The sequence below is a fragment of the Oreochromis aureus genome, linkage group 8 (assembly GCF_013358895.1).
Source record: "Oreochromis aureus strain Israel breed Guangdong linkage group 8, ZZ_aureus, whole genome shotgun sequence".
NCBI lineage: Eukaryota > Metazoa > Chordata > Actinopteri > Cichliformes > Cichlidae > Oreochromis > Oreochromis aureus.
This window is the reverse complement of record NC_052949.1, coordinates 8,283,425-8,301,314: the sequence shown is the minus strand read 5'-3', so window position 1 is coordinate 8,301,314 and position 17,890 is coordinate 8,283,425. Positions and strand designations below refer to the sequence as shown.

At 41.1% G+C, this 17,890-nt stretch overlaps 1 protein-coding gene across 1 annotated transcript in view; it reads left to right on the top strand.

Annotated features, from left to right (window-relative positions):
• The window catches only part of sdk2b (sidekick cell adhesion molecule 2b), a 268,384-nt gene extending 251,551 nt beyond the window's left edge, over window positions 1-16,833 (top strand). Inside the window, exons 43-45 of the mRNA XM_039616015.1 lie at window positions 1,631-1,769; window positions 7,944-8,073; window positions 13,658-16,833. Coding sequence (XP_039471949.1) covers window positions 1,631-1,769; window positions 7,944-8,073; window positions 13,658-14,080 — 692 coding nt within the window. The 3' untranslated portion in view covers window positions 14,081-16,833. The remainder of the gene's footprint in view (window positions 1-1,630; window positions 1,770-7,943; window positions 8,074-13,657) is intronic.
• Window positions 16,834-17,890: the final 1,057 nt, after the last annotated feature.

The following is a 17,890-nucleotide window of genomic DNA, read 5'->3' as shown; positions in this document are numbered from 1 at the left end:
GCTCAAGTTTAGATATAAAAACATAAAATTTTCGACAGATGTCTAAAATATTTATGTTTCTCTGTTTCTGTGATAGGTGGTTTAATAAATATGTTAAGCCCTGTCTATGTAATTTATACTGAATTTGTGTTGCTATATTCTAAGGGAATTTCCACTGACATGCCCTGCAAACCTGCCGAATTTCTCATTTTCATTCACATGTTTTTTGGACACTTGGAAATCTACATCGCTTGACTTGACGCTTGTTAGGAAATAGTCTTATTCACTTTACTGTTGAGGATTAGTTATGAAAATCATTACAGTTCTTGGAGCTGTCCGTTCAATATAAAGCTAGAGTCTGAAAATGGTTGGAATAGCTAACAAAGACTGGAAACAGGGAATCAGCTAGCTGTATGAGGGGAAAACACAATCCACCAACCAGCACTTCTGAACCTCACTAATTAACATCCCAAGCTAGCTAATCCCTTAGGTATCTAAGTTAATCAGCTCCTGGCTCCAGTTACATATTTTGTTTTATTGATCTTTTCTTGTTACGCTTGGCTAGAAAGTGAAGAAGTTTATTTTCCAAAATTGTGAGTTATTGCTGTAAGTCATAAATATGAATACCACTACAGTGGGGGAAATAATTATTTGATCCTTGCTGAATTTGTAAGTTTTCTCACTTACAAAGAAATGGACAATCTCTATGTCTTTGTTTGATTTTAATGGAGTGACAAAGAATATCAACCAAAAACCCATAAAAAAAACCCTATCATAAAAATAATACATTGATTTACATGTATGCATGAAATCAGTTTTTGGTTATCAAGGAAAACACGACTTGGTGGAGAAACCCTTGTTGGCCAGCAGTAAGTAAGATGTTTTTTGAAGATGGTCACCAGGCTTGAACATGTTTCAGGAGGGACCCTGGCCTACGTCGCTATACTCAAACTCTCTAAATCCCGTAGTTTTCTTGGCTGCTACTTGGCTTCAGTAACAGATTTTCAAGAGGATTGAGATCTGGAGACTGTCTAGGCCACTCCATGGCCTTAACGTACTTCTCCTTTAGCCACTGATCTGTTCCTCTGTTTGTTCTTGGCCATGGTGGTGGAGAGGTTGGAATGGAAGAAAATAATTCTCTGGACAGGCGTGCTTTACACACATAACAAGTTGAGATCAGTATCTATAATTGATTGATTGATTGTAATCTGTGTGCCACATGAGCACACAGGCAGTCTGTCCCCTAGGGATCACATACTTAATTCACTCAATCACAAATCAGTTTATAACTGTTATGTTCTGGATTTCTGGCTGATATTCTGTTTCTTGCTAAAATTAGAGACTGTTCATTTCTTTGTAAGTGAACAAACTTACAAATTCAGTAGGGAATCAAATAATAGCTTCCCCCGCTGTATTTACTTCAACAATGTGAACCTTTAAAACAAACACAATGACATCTGAAGGCATGACTGATGAAGTAAAAGCCTATGTGATAAAAAGTGTACACAGCTTTGTGAGTAAATGTTACTTCAGTATTGAGAATTTAAAAAAAAAAAAAAAAAAGATCAAGTAGTTCCATCAGTTTTCCCAGACACTAACCTGCCTGTCCATCTGGCCTGTGGTCACACAGTGTCTCTGTACGTGTGTCCAGGTAACAACTCCAACTGTAACGCTCTCACCCACGGAGATATGGTCAGCCTGGACGAAGGACGTTTCCCAGCTCTGGAACTTAACAATCGACGGCTGTCTGTAAAAAACTCTTTCTGCAGGAAGAACGGCGTCTACACCAGGTGAGTGAGCAACACATTTCCAAGAAAATTCATGTTCCCATAATATTTAAAAGAAAAGCTTAATTTAATGTCCAAATGAAACAGCCATACGGTAAAAATAATTGGGTAATCTGTGGAAGCTATACCTCATGCCTGAAAACACTTTCAGCTCTGTTGAAAAAAAAAAAAATACTCTTGACAACTCAAATGCACTCCTTCCGCTATCTAAAAGCAGCATATAAAGAGACTCACTGCAGTCTCTCTTAATGAGCTTCTGTATTTCTGTGAATTCCCAGCAACGCTGGTCTTGAGGCCATGGCCTTGTTTTAAAACCAATCACTGTGACTGACACCTGTGCTGAGAATACTTCACGAACTAAGTCATAAGTCCAGGTTTAGATGTGACTGCACACTTTCTGTTAGCTCATTAGAACCTGTTTATTCTGCATATAAGATGTGGATTTATAGACAGCTGCTTTCATGTTGTTTTTGGACAGACTGTTATGTCATGTGGATATTACTATCCTTTGAGTGAAAAGAATGCAAATGAGACAAATGCATTCTGTTGTCCCCCTGAAATCAATTAACTGAGTGTTTCCATATAAGTAACAGTAAGCTGGAGAAATATGTTTGGTTGTGTCTCTCTATGAGTATATGTGTGTGTGTGTGTGTGTGTGTGTGTGTGTGTGTGTGTGTGTGTGTGTGTGTGTGTGTGTGTGTGTGTGTGTGTGTGTGTGTGTGTAACCTTGAGGACAGATCAAAGCAGGCACAGGTCTTTGAGATGCTTCCAGGCAGCTTCCTACTACTATGTCTCTGACTTGAAGGGGGAGGCTCAGAGGGAAAGAATGCACAGATGTACAGTCAGCACTCTTTGAACTCAGCCCATAGCGAAGGAAACCAAATCCCAACACCTGAGTCTCCGATTATAGATTAATGCCACATCTTGATCTCTGGTCTCTGAATACCAAAGACAGGATGAAGTCCTTTGCGTTATACCAGGATCAGAAATCAAACACGTTCCTAATCCTGTTGTATTCATTTTAATTCAGAACTGTGTCAGACAGCAAATGCCATTTGCAGCTGATCCTCACAGAGATTTTCTCTATGTGGAGATTATTTGTTCAGAGTTTAATACAACGGCCAATATGTGTGGTGGAGAATCACAATTCACAGGGATTTCAGTACCGTTGGACACCGATGACTTAATCTGCCCCTGCTTAAACTTTAAGTGTACCCTTTTCCTGTAAGGAGATCAAAATAGATAAACCCATCAATCTGGTAAAATATAAAGAATTTAGATAAAGTGTGGTCTCATGAACATATATATATGACAGTAGTAATGAGTGCATACTAATAGCACATAAACGGCATGCTATCAAACCAAAGAACTCTAAATGTGTCTCAGGTTTCGCATTCAAATTCTTCTATGATCAAGAGGGAAGGATTAACAGTGCAATCCCTTCTTGGCTTTGTAGTAGCGTCTTTTTGTTTTTTGAAACCAACTTTGACACTGGTTGCGGGTTTAAAGAGGTCTCGGCAAAGTAATTCAGTGTAGATTAACATGGTTTTAAACACTCTTGAGTGACAAAGCTTCCGAACACTTCAGACATGTTAATGAGTCCCTTCAGGCGATTGTAGCAAGAAGAGAGCCTGGTAATGAGTAAAGACCAGGGGGCAGATTTGATTTCACCCTCTGGTTCTCATTCCTTACCTGACGTGCTGCTGACTGAATTTTGCTGTGAGAGGATTAAGTGGACCCTTCTCCGTCCAAATGAGAGAGCTGATAAATAATTTACGCCTCATTCAACAGTGTACGCGAGTCAAGGAGAAGGGGGTGAAAGTGGGCTGAGATTCCTCAGTGTTTTAAAACGGGCAGTTTATCATAATATCCCAGTAGGCTCGCAATAGCTGTTCTTCACTTTGGCTCGATTCTTCGTTTGGCTGTGTTATGAGGGGGCTCGCTAAGAGGACTACAGAGGAATGCAAGTTGCTGAAGGTTACTTTGTGGAGTCCTTCTGGGAATAAGTGCAGATAAAAATTCAGAGCTGTGATTATGACTTTGTTGAGATGATTTCTGAGTTGGAAAAATTATACTCTGGGGGAAATTTCCTCTGTCATTAACTTAAAAATCTACTAACATTTACACTGATGCAAAGCGTTGTTGTAAAACAGATCTCTAAAGGATGCTGGAGAATTGGGAAAAAGATAGCTTGTAAATCCTGTTAGTTGTTATGGTAATTAATTTGTTAATTATCTATTTTGCTATAATGAGAGTAGTGAACAATCACCAGAAAGTGACATTTTCTTTCTATTTATTGCCAATAATAATTTATTTTATTGCATTATTTATATTTCTATAATGGTGATCCTCAGTTTATCTTTTTATATAAGATGGAGTTATATAAAAGAACACATACATAGAAAACACACAACAACATACTAAGAGGGGTTGTAGAAGTAGGTCGATTGCATTTACATTAATTGGTAAAAACAGCAGACATGCTGTGTACAGATGTAGCGACCCTCCTCCAAGGGCGCTCCTCCAATACTCAAATGTATATAAATGAATATATAAATGTGCATAGAAAAAAAGAAGAAGAAGAAAAGAAATATTCAATATGGCAGCCCTGGCAGAGTCCAACTCCCACCAGGTGTTGCTGCAGTTGCACAAGGACTGGATGACCTGTACAACTGCACCAGTGGGTCAGTCGCCCCACTGAATCCTGAAGCACCTCCTACAGGATGTCCCAAGAGACATGGTCAAATCCCTTCTCCAGGTCCAGAAACCACATGCTCCCCCTCAAATTACCTCAAGAGGGTAAATAACAAGAGGATAAATAACTGATCCAATTCCTTTAGCCAGATTCACAAACTTGGGATCAAACTGCAGGGACCTCTGCCCCTTACTGCTGCCCGATCCACAATCTTAAGAAACTAATTGAAACTCAAGGGAAAAACAAGCGCGAAAGAGTACATTTTCACTTGGGATTTGAAGACTGTTCGTGAGGTAGATGATGTAAACTTAGGAGGGAGACGATTCCAGAGTTTCGGAACTGTGACTGGTTTGATCTTTGAGTCAAATTTAAGAAAGGAATAAAAGATGGCACCAGGATTGTTGTTTTATCTAAGATTTACAATAGTATGCCTGAGGCTCAAGAGCTGAAGAGGTAATGCAAAGTGTGATTACCTGTTGATGAGTGGGATGGATCGCTAAAATTTCTAAATTTCTTTTCATTAAATGTCAGGAAAGGAGACAGGTTTTAACCTTAGCTAGACAGGAAGGTGATGCCTGGTTTAGGAGGTAGGTATATGTGAGTATCATCATCATATACAGGCTAAGCAACTTTTGTTTTGTTTTGTTTTAAATATAGACCCGAGTGATAGCATTGAAAATAAAAACAAAATCGGGGCCAGAATGGAACCCTGAGGTATGTCAGAAGTGAAGGGGGCAATGTTAGAAGAGTCACTGCTCTGACAAAAAAACACCTTTGAATCAAATAAGACTTGAGCCAATTAAGGGTAATGTTCAATTCAATTCAATTCAATTCAATTTTATTTATGCAGCGCCAAATCACAACAACAGTCCCCTCAAGGTGCTTTATATTGTAAGGTAGACCCTACAATAATACCTACAGAGATAACCCAACAATCCTATGAGCAAGCACTTTGGCGACAGTGGGAAGGAAAAACTCCCTTTTAACAGGAAGAAACCTCTGGCAGAACCAGGCTCAGGGAGGGACGGTCATCTTCTGCGACCGGCAGATGGATGCCACGACCAATGTGAATAAAATGAAATAAAAAATACTGGAATACTGGAATTTACCGGTCGATCTACGTCCCGACCCTCACCTATGGCCACGAGCTGTGGGTAGTGACCGAAAGAACGAGATCGCGGATACAAGCGGCAGAAATGAGCTTCCTCCGAAGGGTGGCTGGCCTCTCCCTTAGAGATAGGGTGAGAAGTTCGGCCATCCGGGAGGGGCTCAGAGTAGAGCCGCTGCTCCTCCACATCGAAAGGAGCCAGTTGAGGTGGTTCGGGCATCTGACAAGGATGCCCCTGGGCGCCTCCTGGGTGAGGTGTTCGGGCATGTCCCACGGGAGGAGGCCCAGGGCAGACCCAGGGCCGCTGGAGAGATTATATCTCTCGGCTGGCCTGGGAACGCTTTGGTGTTCCCCGGATGAGCTGGAGGAGGTGGCTGGGAGAGGGAGGTCTGGGCTTCTCTGCTTAGGCTGCTGCCCCCGCGACCCGATCTCGGATAAAGCGGATGAGGATGGATGGATGGATGGATGGATGGATGGATGGATGGATGGAATACTGTGACTAAAATACTGAATACCACAAATACTGATACATTGCTCAAGACATGGTCCACCAAGCACTGAACCACTACGACCCCTTCTGTGAGTTGTGGACCCACAGTATGATGGGCTTTCGGGTTGTGCTGGGCCAGGCCTCAACAGATAAAAACCCATGGATGGGTGGATGGATAAAAATGCTCAAAACAGTCATGTATGAAAAGTATGTGGTAAATAATTTTAAGCATTTTTATTATTTTATTATAGTTTCCTTTTTAACACGCATTGATTTGTTGTAACCCCATGAACTTGTCGACGCAGACACTTCTCTACGTGGCCCCAGCTACATATGTCCTTTAAGCAGCATCCCAGTAAATTAGAAAATATAAAAGCAACCACTCATCTGTAGCATCTAAATCCATCTGTGTATATGCAAGGGGATATAATCTAAGATTCTCAGTCATGTAGAAAGAGCACACAAATTAGAAAAACTTGAGCTCATTGTATAGGAGCACTCCATTGTACATGTTTCAATTTTCTAAAGTTAAGTGAATTAACTTTAGTTTAACTCTCAGAGTGTAATTGAGTTAGAGCTTGCTTTGTGATTTCCCAGCGGAGTTTTCCATTTCGTCCACACTGCACTCAAAGTACCAGCCCTGTGAAAACTGCTGGAATTTACCCACAACATTTTTGAAATGCTCTCCAAATATATTTATATGGAAAATGCTTATGCAAATGCACTTTCAATGTGTGGAGCGGCTGTGTGTGCACTCCAGCAGCTCCACTGGCAGCGGCTGCCGGCCGACGCTGTGGCCTGGAAAGTCAACAGGAGTCAGTATGTCCAAGTAGTCTCCGCCAAACCAGCACCAATCAGCAGAAACAGATGGGTGTTTATTTAGGAGGACTAGGAACAGTGGAAAATGTGGAGGAGATTAGGAACCAAGAGCTTTTTTATTACTCTCATATTTACTGAAAACACCCCTGACAGAAGCGCACCATTTTAGGGAATGCTTTTTTCCAACTATTTCACGTTTTTCCCATTCTCTCTTTGTTTCAGTTTTCAGATTCATTGAACACCTCCCTTTTGTTCCTATTCTCCCTTCCCCCTCACTTTAATGATCCTCCCTTTCCTCGGCCACCTCTCTTTAAGCTTCTATCTGAATTCCAAATGTGATAACCTAAGTATGCCCACTGACACATTAATCCATGCCATCATTTTGTGTAGCGTGCAATAACATTTACCCGAGCAAAGCCTGAGGCTGCAATTTGTTTGATGACCCCTTGAGTTCAGTTTATAATTTAGTCACAAGAGCCTAGTGGTTTGACATTCCACAGCCCACAGTGAGGACTGAATCAAGGAAATTATTCACTGCAGAAGAGACAGGCTGTAAGCAGCCATCTCATGAGTGTCCCATGATTCTCATCTACTTGCCCTCCTACACACACTGAAAGAGAGAACACATGTGAGCTTGACAGGAAGCCCTAACTGTAGTTTCTCAGACATTAGAGAGAACATCTAGAGTCACTGCATTTGCTTGTTTAGCAAAAATTGTATTGACTACAATTTCTAATTTTAATGGAACAAATCTATACAAAGAATAAGTAATAAAACAGTTAACCCAGGTTTTAATAGACAGGGAGTATTCTTTAAGTTTCTTTTTACCCTTTATTGGAATAGAGCAGCAGAGGGAGATGACATGAAAGCTGGAAGAAAACAGTCTTGTGGTCAATTTGAAACTGAGCCTCTCCATTAGCCTGCTCAACCCAGTGAGATTTACTGGCATTTAAAATACAACCTGATTTATTCAAAAAGGTTTTGTTTTTGAAAAGCCAGGGTTTTTTGTTAAGCTTGACAACCAATTTGAATCAAACTAATTGTGTGCATTTACTCTTTGATCAGGTCTCCTCCCAGGCCCAGCCCAGGCAGTCTTCACTACTCGGACGAGGACGTCAGCACCAAGTACAATGACCTGATCCCTGCAGAGAGCAGCAGCCTGACTGAAAAACCCTCGGAAATCTCAGACTCACAGGTGCAATAGCATTATGTTGTTTTATACTGCATCTTCCCTACTGTCTGCATTAAGTAGTATTTCAGTCCTGTTTGTACCTGTGTACGTGTACCCACCGTCATCTCCTCGAATTCCTCAGGAATTCAGCTTTGCATTGTCAGCTGTACTGTGCGTTTTTTTGCCTGTTCGTGCTGGTGTCCTTTCTGTGTCAGCCATCTCAATGTGTTTGGCCTGCAGAGGTCATAAGATACAGCTACAGTAATGCACATGGCGAGATGAGAGATTAATGACTCTGCTTACTGGTGGCAAAGCAGTTTTTAGACCAGGCAGTAACCTGTGGAGAATGTCACTCTACAAACATCCACCTGAGATCTAGGTCACTGCACTCAGCCACAGCACTCGTTATGTAAGGCAGCGAGAGGGGATGCACTCTGCAAAATTTATTTTCCAGCTAGCTACGTAGTGAAAATTGCCTCTCCAGACAGATAGTTTATCCAATTTTCCTTTTCAGCAAGTCAGATCAGAGTTAGTTAAATTGATCTCTATGGAAAAAAAGAGCACTGTATTGGTTCTTGATAGTTAAAACGCGATCATAATTTTGAGTCTGTTTGAAGTTTTAAAGTCTTCAGTGTGGACTGATAGATTATTAAAAACTGATGTCAGAGTGTCTGACTTGTGGCCTTTGTGCTGAGCCAAACTGCTTTTACCCAGCGAGTGTGATCAATAAATTGTGCCCTTCTGTCTGTCTGTGTCTGTCTTTCTATTGATCAGCGTGTGCCATCTTGGCTTTTGTCTATTCTCATTCTCAGTTTTTTCCTTTACTCACCCTTACCCTTTTAACCAAATTAAATTTCTTCTGTCTGGTCTTATGTGCGTATACACTATGCTGTTTCTGTTTTCGTTTATATCACATCCTCTCTGTGGTTTTTGTGATTCATCTTGCAATCTGCAGTCTGGTTTGGAGCCTTGTAAGATAAAAGCATCAGGGGAAAGTAGTCTGGAATTCCCTTGCTATCAGGCTTCCTTCAGTTTTTTCTTTCATCTGGGAATTCTTTACTCTCTGCATTTTCCCAAATTATCTTGGAAAATCTTTCAGATAAATAAGTCTGTAGTGTGAATTCCAAAGCCAGAAATCTCTCCCCACTTCGCTTTATCGGAACCTAAGTCATGCTTCCAGATCAAATAGAAATCTCCCTACAATGAAGTGCTACAGACAGGACCTTTCACAGCACCATAACATCCCCTCAAATGAAGCATTTCAACATTTCAACGCCTGTCTGACATATCTACCATTCACACTTGTGTATTGTCAAGCATGGCCCTAATGCAGTTACTGCCCCCCTCGAAAGACGACACTTGTCTGCTGCCACTCTGCACATTCGAGGGGTCGACGTTGGCTTTGATGGAGTGAAATGCACAGAGCCTTTCTGTTAGCCCAAGGCTCCCCTGCCATGCTCCTGACAGACCACCATATCAGCACCAGTGGTGCTCAAAAAATCTAGGAATGTTCTTTGAAGTTTTATTGAGCGGATAACTCTTAGCTATCAGTATGACATTGTGCTGTCTGTCCTCCTTAATCCCCATGGCCTCCCCCAGCAGGTATAAGTTCACTATTGTACTCCTCGTGAAGAGGGGATTTGGAGAAAGCCAACATTGACTTGGCAAGGCAACAGGGTCACCATTACTGTTCTGCTCCCCTGCAGGTAGAGACCTATTGACTTCCCTTTTTCCTTTAGAGTGTAGGTTTTCTCGCTTTCCAAGGTTGTCTCTGTGGCAATGTCTTTGTGTGTAATTTAAAGCCGAAACCAGTTAAAGACAAATGACCTCATCTCTGAGTCATATTATAGATTATGTTTACTCTGCAGAGTGGCATTCCATGGGAGAGAGATGAAAATGTCTGCTTTCTCTCGCATACTTTTTCTTTCAGACTTTGCCGCTCTCTTTCTCCACCCTAATACTTGCTGCCTCTGTGGTTTCTGCAGCTTTTTTTGGCTGAGACTCAACCGAGAATATTATCTGTAATGTTTGGATTGTCACTAATGACAACACACCAATTTTGACCAGCCACGTTTAAAGTTTGATGTCATAACCCAGAATAAAGTTCAGTTGCGACCGCAAATAAATAAGAGTTGATATTAATAGCTTTTTGGCTTGTGTACAAAACAGAGGTTATTGGAAAGACGCAGACATTTATATTGGCTGGATGGGATGAAGCACATGTAAAACGAGCATTAAACTGACATATTTCCTTAAACTAGGCATCACTTTTAAAGGGAAAAATCTGAATAAATGCACATGCTTCCATTATGCATGTCATCTTTCTGGGGCAGCTCTAATGAACAATAAAATGTTAAAATACTCTGAATATAATTGTTCTGATTAAGCAATATGAAGTTCAGTAGCTAGAGAACTACTGAGGAAGCTTAGGCCTTGCCTTGATGGTGGCAGTATGCAACTTTGCTTTGATAAAGCTGGTATTTTAGTACTAGCAACAGCGTCCCATCTTCCCCTTTCCAATTTCCTGCACAGCTTTTGCTAAAAGCTCATAATGATATATGTGCTGTGAATGTGCAGGGATTTCAAGTCCCCTCCAGCCCCATATACACTGTCATTGTCTTTGTCTCAAAGGACCCCTGCTGTGTTCACTTCATCAATAAGAGTGACTTAGACAGCATCCCCTTTCTCCCCCTCCTTTTTGCAATAATCCATAACAAGAGGACAAAGGACCGACTGTTGGGGTATGCATCAATTTTGGGGGGATGGGGTTGGGACCTTGCTTACCAGAGAATTTATTTACAAAGTGCAATAATTAATTCAAAGCGCTTTTAACATGACTGTAAGTCTATGTCATTTCTGGAGCAACACATCCAGACAAAAAGGGGAATAATTCAGACGGTGGCAAACACAGAGATGACAGCAAGCTCATTTTCAGCAAGCCAATGTCAAATTTCAAATAGATTGTCTAAACACCTATATGGTTTGTTGATGATGACCAATTTATCTCCGAGAAACTGTAATTCTGACCCATGATTGATGCACATCTTTGTCATGTTTTTTCTCAATTTTATTCCCTCCTCTCTTTTGTTGTTTTCCCTCTTCTTTGCTAGCAACTGTAAACAGGACCACAAGGCAACTTTATTATGCTGATGATGAAATAAAGTACTGTCGAGAGGTTTCGCTAGTTAATTGGATAGATGTCTTAATCTCTTTCACCGCCTAATTTAACATCAAAATGATGAAAAAATGCTTAATAATTGACACAGGCAGGCTGGTATGTGTCTGTCTTACACATATCCTTGCATAAATGAGATGGTTATTCCCTTGAGGCTGAGGTGCAATGCTGCATTTCATGCCTAAAGTCTGTTTCTGTCACAGCATTCAGCTCTAGTAATTAGCTTGTAATGAGTTGAAATAAGGAGCTGTATCAAGGGCTGCGCGGCCCCAGAGGCAAATTGTTAAGCATCTTTACTTTAGGTTACTCAATTGCATCCGTGTGTTATTTCTGTTAAATATTGGTGATAAACCAAAAGCAAAGGCAGACAGATTGGAGCGCTGTACTTGTAAGCAGAACAATTTAACAGTCAGAACATCTGTTGCACACACTCGAAAATTGTGTCGGAGCAGGCAGGAGGATGCAATTCCCTGTGTCAACACTTGGTCTACAGTCACGCTTTCCCATTGCCACACACAGCTAGAGTGGTTTTTCATCTCTCAATGCTGGGTTAATTCTTTTAGAGTGAAGTAATGCCACTTGAAGTGCCTCAGTGTGTCTTGCTGGTCCACTGTGAATGGATGTTTTTATTGTGTTGCTGTGCTGCTAAATAGACTGGTATGAATAGAATGCTTCTCAGACCTAAGTGTTTTAAAGGTTTACAACTGGGTGACAATATTGCAAACAAAAACACAAATACTGAGCCATCCCACACTCTGACTCTCCCTTATTGAGAGGAAAAACGATATAGAAGAAAGGGGAAAAGGGAGGTATGTTAAGGGGAACATGGCTTGTGCAGTATCTGCCTTTGATTAATTTGTGAGGAAAAAAAACGGGATACTTTCTTTTAAAGAGAATCACAATGTAGGATCGTTTTTCCTATAATTCAGCACTCAAAAGTTTCTGTTTGGACTTTTATAAACTCTGCTGACATGGAGAAAACAAAAGCTTTTATATAGGGGTTTGACATAGGCATGAACCAGCAGGCACAGGGAAATCTGAGACAACTGCCATATGTATGACATATGTGCTGTGCAATATCCAGTGAGAGATCTGTTCTTTGAGTGTGCGCCAACAGCAATGTTTCTGTACATGATTATGAAAGGCCCGAGAGAGCAAGAAATTTCTGAAACGCTCACGATTATCAGCACCCTCTCGGTGGTATACTTCTTTGAAGAGAACAGGCTTTTGTTATGCACTTATTGCATACTTATAAGAGCGTCTTTGGGAAATTATCCAGTGACATTTTTGGCACAGTCAACTGTGCATATGTTCATTGTGGCAAGGTGATTAATCAGACGCTGCCTGGCCGATTGGCAGTTTGCTTTCATGGCAATTAGATTACCATGAGCAGTCCCCGCTGAGCGTTCAGTGATCACGTTCCTTTTTGTTTGATGCATGGAATGTTTCTTGACATGAATACAGTAGTGCTTCTAGCTCAACCTGCAGCAAGGTGGAAGGTCACTGGTGAGAATGTGCTGAGAACTATTATTTCTTTACACATAGCAAGAATGGAATTCAGACTGAGTTAAAATGTGAAGAAAAATAATTTTAACAATGCTTCAGTGCTCTCAGTATACTCTTAAAGTTGATGGTAGTGTTGGAAAATGCACTGCACAATACAAAACGGTGTTTTTATTTCATCCTTTTACCTTTTCATACCATTCACACAGAATGGCACAAAGGCTGTATTTCTGCATTTATTTATACATATTGTGGCATTATCACCATCATGACTCGGCCATTTGAATCATTCTGTTATGGTGATGTACTGTAAAACCCATTGTTTTGTTCACCCATAGGAGGCGCTGGTGTTTTCATATGGAACAGGTGGCCTACATACACTTCCACTGCATTTGGTGAGGTTCCTGTGGCTGCCTGCTTTGAATGTTATATAGCCCTATAGGCGACTGGTTCCAATTGGTAGCCCCCATCCAATCCTTTCCCTCAGATTCCTCTTACATGTTAGGTTTTATATGCCACACTGTGTAACACAACACCGAGCCCTGTCTTGCTGACGTGGTGTGGTCAAGGTCTTAGATCCTGAACATATAGATCTGCTTACTGGTTAAAGTCCCGAAGACAAATTGACCTTTGCCATCTTGTGTTGACGGTTTTCTTGTGCACGTTTCAGTAGCAAGTCATCCTTCATGCTTTGACCATCTTTGACCATTTTGTCCGTCTGTACTTGTGCTGTGTTGTAAATGTAAGTGTTTGCATGTGTTTGCTTTTTAGACAGCTGTGGCTGTAAATTGATGCCTTAGAATAACACAATAACTTCATGTTCATTTTCATTCTAGCCTCAACATCTTTAACTGCTACACATGGAAACACTATAGAGTCACACCATACTCACAACATAAACCACTGTCTCTTCTTTGTTTGGCTTCTCAGGGCAGCGACAGTGAGTATGAGGTGGACCCTAACCGTCAGAAGACCCACTCCTTCGTCAACCACTACATAAGTGACCCTACCTACTACAACTCCTGGCGGCGCCAACAGAAAGGCATATCCCGGGCGCAGGCCTACAGCTACACAGAGTCAGAGTCAGGAGAGCCGGATCACTGCGCCCCACCACCGCTGCCCCCTCTACCTCCACTGCCACCCCAGCTGAGTTCACCCAGCCCTCAGCCTCAGCAGGCTCAGGGCCAGCCCCAGGGCCAAGGCAGCCTCTTTAGACCCAAAGGTAGCCGGACTCCCACCCCCTCCCAGCAGAGCTCCAACCCTCCGAGCCAGCACAGCACCTTGTACAGGCCCCCCAGCAGTCTAGCCCCTGGCTCACGGGCCCCTATTGCTGGCTTTTCCTCTTTTGTGTGAAGAATACTGAGGACATAGAAACTTCTGAAAATACCTACCCAACTTGTGTTGAAGAAGAACATAGCATTGCAGTCAGCCCAATCAAGTCACTCACTCTTTATTTTCATCATCAGTTTCTTTTCCATAACTCACATGTTATTTTTTTAGTGAGCTTGGATGCATCGAAACACCATGATACTTTTTAAGGCGTTTTTTTTTTTTTTTTTGTCTAATGTGTGGAAGTGTGCCAGTGTAAACTTTGGTTTCTCTCACCGGCTGATAAAAACAAAAAAAGGTCTCTGCAACATCTATTCACTTTTATTTTGTTAGTTGAAATACTTGCATGGCTTTATCATTTATTTCCTTCTTTTTACTTTTTTAAACTCATTCAGTGGTAATATCTGATTCTGTACAAAGTCACTAGAATCTTTGAAAACACACACACACACAGACACACATATAAATATATATATACATATATATAAATATTCTATAGTAGACATGCCTAGAAGACAAAATGAAGTCAGTGCTGACTCTACTTTGATGAAGACTGATATGACAATATGATGGAGCCATATTGTGGAAGTTAAAGAACAATTATTTGTTTGGACTGGATGTAAAAACAAAAAACTGCCAGCGTAAAGGTGGAATTTATGCCAAATCGAAGACATTTAATGTGCTGGTTGTGAGAGTTTTTAAATGACATTGAAGAAGCAATCATGGATTTCAGTGGAAAAACTCTCTGGCCTATAACATACACATACATTAAAAAAAAAAAGTCAGACAGCATTTGGCCATAGTAGTAGGTCAAATGTCAGTGACTGCGGCGTGCCTGAAGGATCCTGCAGATATATGAAACGAGTGTATATCTGTTTAAGTGGAAGTGTTTAAGTCTGTTTTTTGTGAGTGTGTTACAGTGGATCGAAGATGCCTTGATAGAGAAACATGTATTTATGATCTCTGGCACCAATTGTGAATGGACTGTTGATGGTGCCCCGAGACTTTGGCATCGTGTTGCCTCATGTGGGCCGGGAATCAGTTTGCATACAAAACCCATATCTCATATTTCACTTTTCGCTGGCTCACATAAACACACATGAGTAACATTCTACTGAAATGCTTTGGAATCCAACTTAAGAGGCGAAGTCTCAAAACTGTCATCAGGAACTGTTACAAGTGAGCACAGCTGTTAGTTCTACGGTGTGATTTTGATAAGAGACCAAGAGGATTCCCACCACCCCCCTGTTTTCTTCCCTGCTGAGATAACTCTTCGCTGTCACTGATCACTATCGCTGGGCAGCGCCGAGCCTGCACCAAGAGATGATGTCATTGAATTGCCTCACCTCTTTTCCTTTTATGTAAACAACCACTCTGTAATATTCAGGTGTGACTGTATTGTCCCAGATGCAATTACGTGTGTGCGTGCGTGCGTTTTGTGTGTGCGCGTGCATGTGTGTGTGCGTGCTCACTCTTCTTTTGTGTAAGCTTACAGATCATTCACTTTATGTCTGTTTATAAAGAGATTGTTCTGCAGCAAATGTAAACCTGCCCGGAGTAACGCCACAGAGGGCTGACGTGGTCCAGCCACCTGCCAGGCGCACTCATAACGCTATAGTGAAGACTCAGTGGTGTGTTCTTAGTTTTCATAGTTCAAAAAGCAGAAAAAAAATGTCATCTACTTTTTTTTTTATTATTTGTGGGGTGATTTCATTGTACGCAACAAAAGCTTATCATGCAGAATCTGAATGAATATATGATCACAGTACATTTCTGAAATAAATTATTTTTCAATGTTAACTGTTCTGGTACTGAATTGTGAAATGTAAAGGGGAGATGGGAGGAAGGGAAACATGCAAACAGTGGTGTTAATGACATATAACCCCCTTCTTATTCAGACTGTGCAGAAAAAAAGGCCTTCGTTCAGAAGCAGTAGCTCCAACTTTTGCCACAAACCAGTGCTGCATGACCTCTGTAGCTGTGCCACAGTAATCAGCAGATTTCCATTTTCAGTAGCACCCATCTAATCTATTTCCTCTGTAAACCTTCTCGCACTCTAGCACGTAAATAACACACATGGTGATCACAGTAATCTCTTATTCAGTAATGATACAAGAAAACATGGAAATGTTACTTCAGCTCTAAGTGTGTACATAATCAACTGATTTCAACATTATTGAGGACCTATGTGCAAATCATACCACACCCACTGATCACTATCTACTCCATTCCTCTTGGGTGTCTGTTTAAATCTTTCACAATGCCAATCGTTTAGTTGTTGGCTTACTTTCTCAAATCCAGTCAATTGGTTGGTAAACTCCGAATATGCCAGAATATGTGGTAAACACACCAAAACAGCAAATGTTTGAAGTTTTTACGTTAACTTTCCAATCTTTGTAGCTTTTAGAATGAAGAAGATGACTGGACTGATAGACTTCCGAAGCTTCCCTTAGTATCACACGATGTTAGGCCACATGCTGCGTCTAGACATGGTTTCTTCAAACTGGGCATCATGGTTCGTGGAATCACCTGAGTAGTTTTTCTTCAGACACAGAAAGTAGTCCCTTGCTTTCTATTGAAAAATGGCCTTTGTGCCTCTAAACATGACATAAACATTTCTGCAAAGTGCAGCTAATACTATTTACTGTAACATGTCATAAAAACCTTAAAAGAAAACACAGAGTGCACAACACCAGAAGCACTCTGTTTACGAATGAGTTCTGTAAGCACTTGGGATCTGTCCATGGCTAATTATTTAATTAAATCACATCTAACCTTGTGTTACTCAGGGCTGAAATAAATTGGATCATTGAAGATTCTTTGAAATGCTGTTATCTGGTTACAAAGTCCCATCCTGACTTCTTCAGCTTTCTCCAGGTTTCCAGATAACCACAACTGAGATAACTAAGACAACTGCCTCTGTTGGGCCTTTGACCCCTGTGACTATACATTAGGTGATACTCATATCTACTCAGGACATAGGTGATGCACTGTGCAAAGATTATATGCAGTAATACAGAAGCACATGTACAGTGTCAGATGGTGTTAGATGCTAATTGTATCACAGTCAGTCACTTGATCCAACGCTAACCTACTAACCACATAGGCATGAGAAGAGAGGAGATTAGATGGGATAGGATTGGACAGGGAATTGGAACAAGAGCGTCCAGAGCACTAATCCCTTTTTTGAAAACACATGGGAAATTTCCCTCCAACAGAAGAATCACAGACAGGAGGTTTTTCACTTGTTGAAATGTTCATTTCCTTCTGTCTCTCTCTTTATTCTACCCCTCAGGAAATGACTGACAGATAAGAGCGAGTTGGTGGTCCCTTTTTAAAAAGGGAGCCCAAGGTGCTAAATAGCCCTGATGAGTTTGAGAACCCTCAGTTGGAATATTAAAGGATTCAGACAGAAGGTGTAGTTCAAAGGAGTTTGAAACCCTGAATTTAATTGCCTCATTTGTGAGCTTCACTGAGTGTGGCTTGGGGATTTGAAGAGGATATACTGACAGTTGGAGAAAGGATACTAATTTGAGAAATAGGATGTTCCCTCTGTGCTGTTCATAAATGCCTTTCTAATGTATTCTTTGTTGCAAGCTTAAATTGTTTTCTGACTTAGTGTACATTACGGGCAAGAGCAGAAAAATGGCCTCAGCCATTTCCGTAAGACCCCTTTCCCCAGAAAACCCCACTGTTCTTGCAGTTTGAAAAGACGCTAACTTTCCACAGTATGTGGTGCAAGTAAGACTTGGAAATGTGAGGCAGCTAAAAAATTGTGACATAAATTGTTGTCAGGACTCATAGTAGGTCACAATTATTTATATCTCAGTTGAG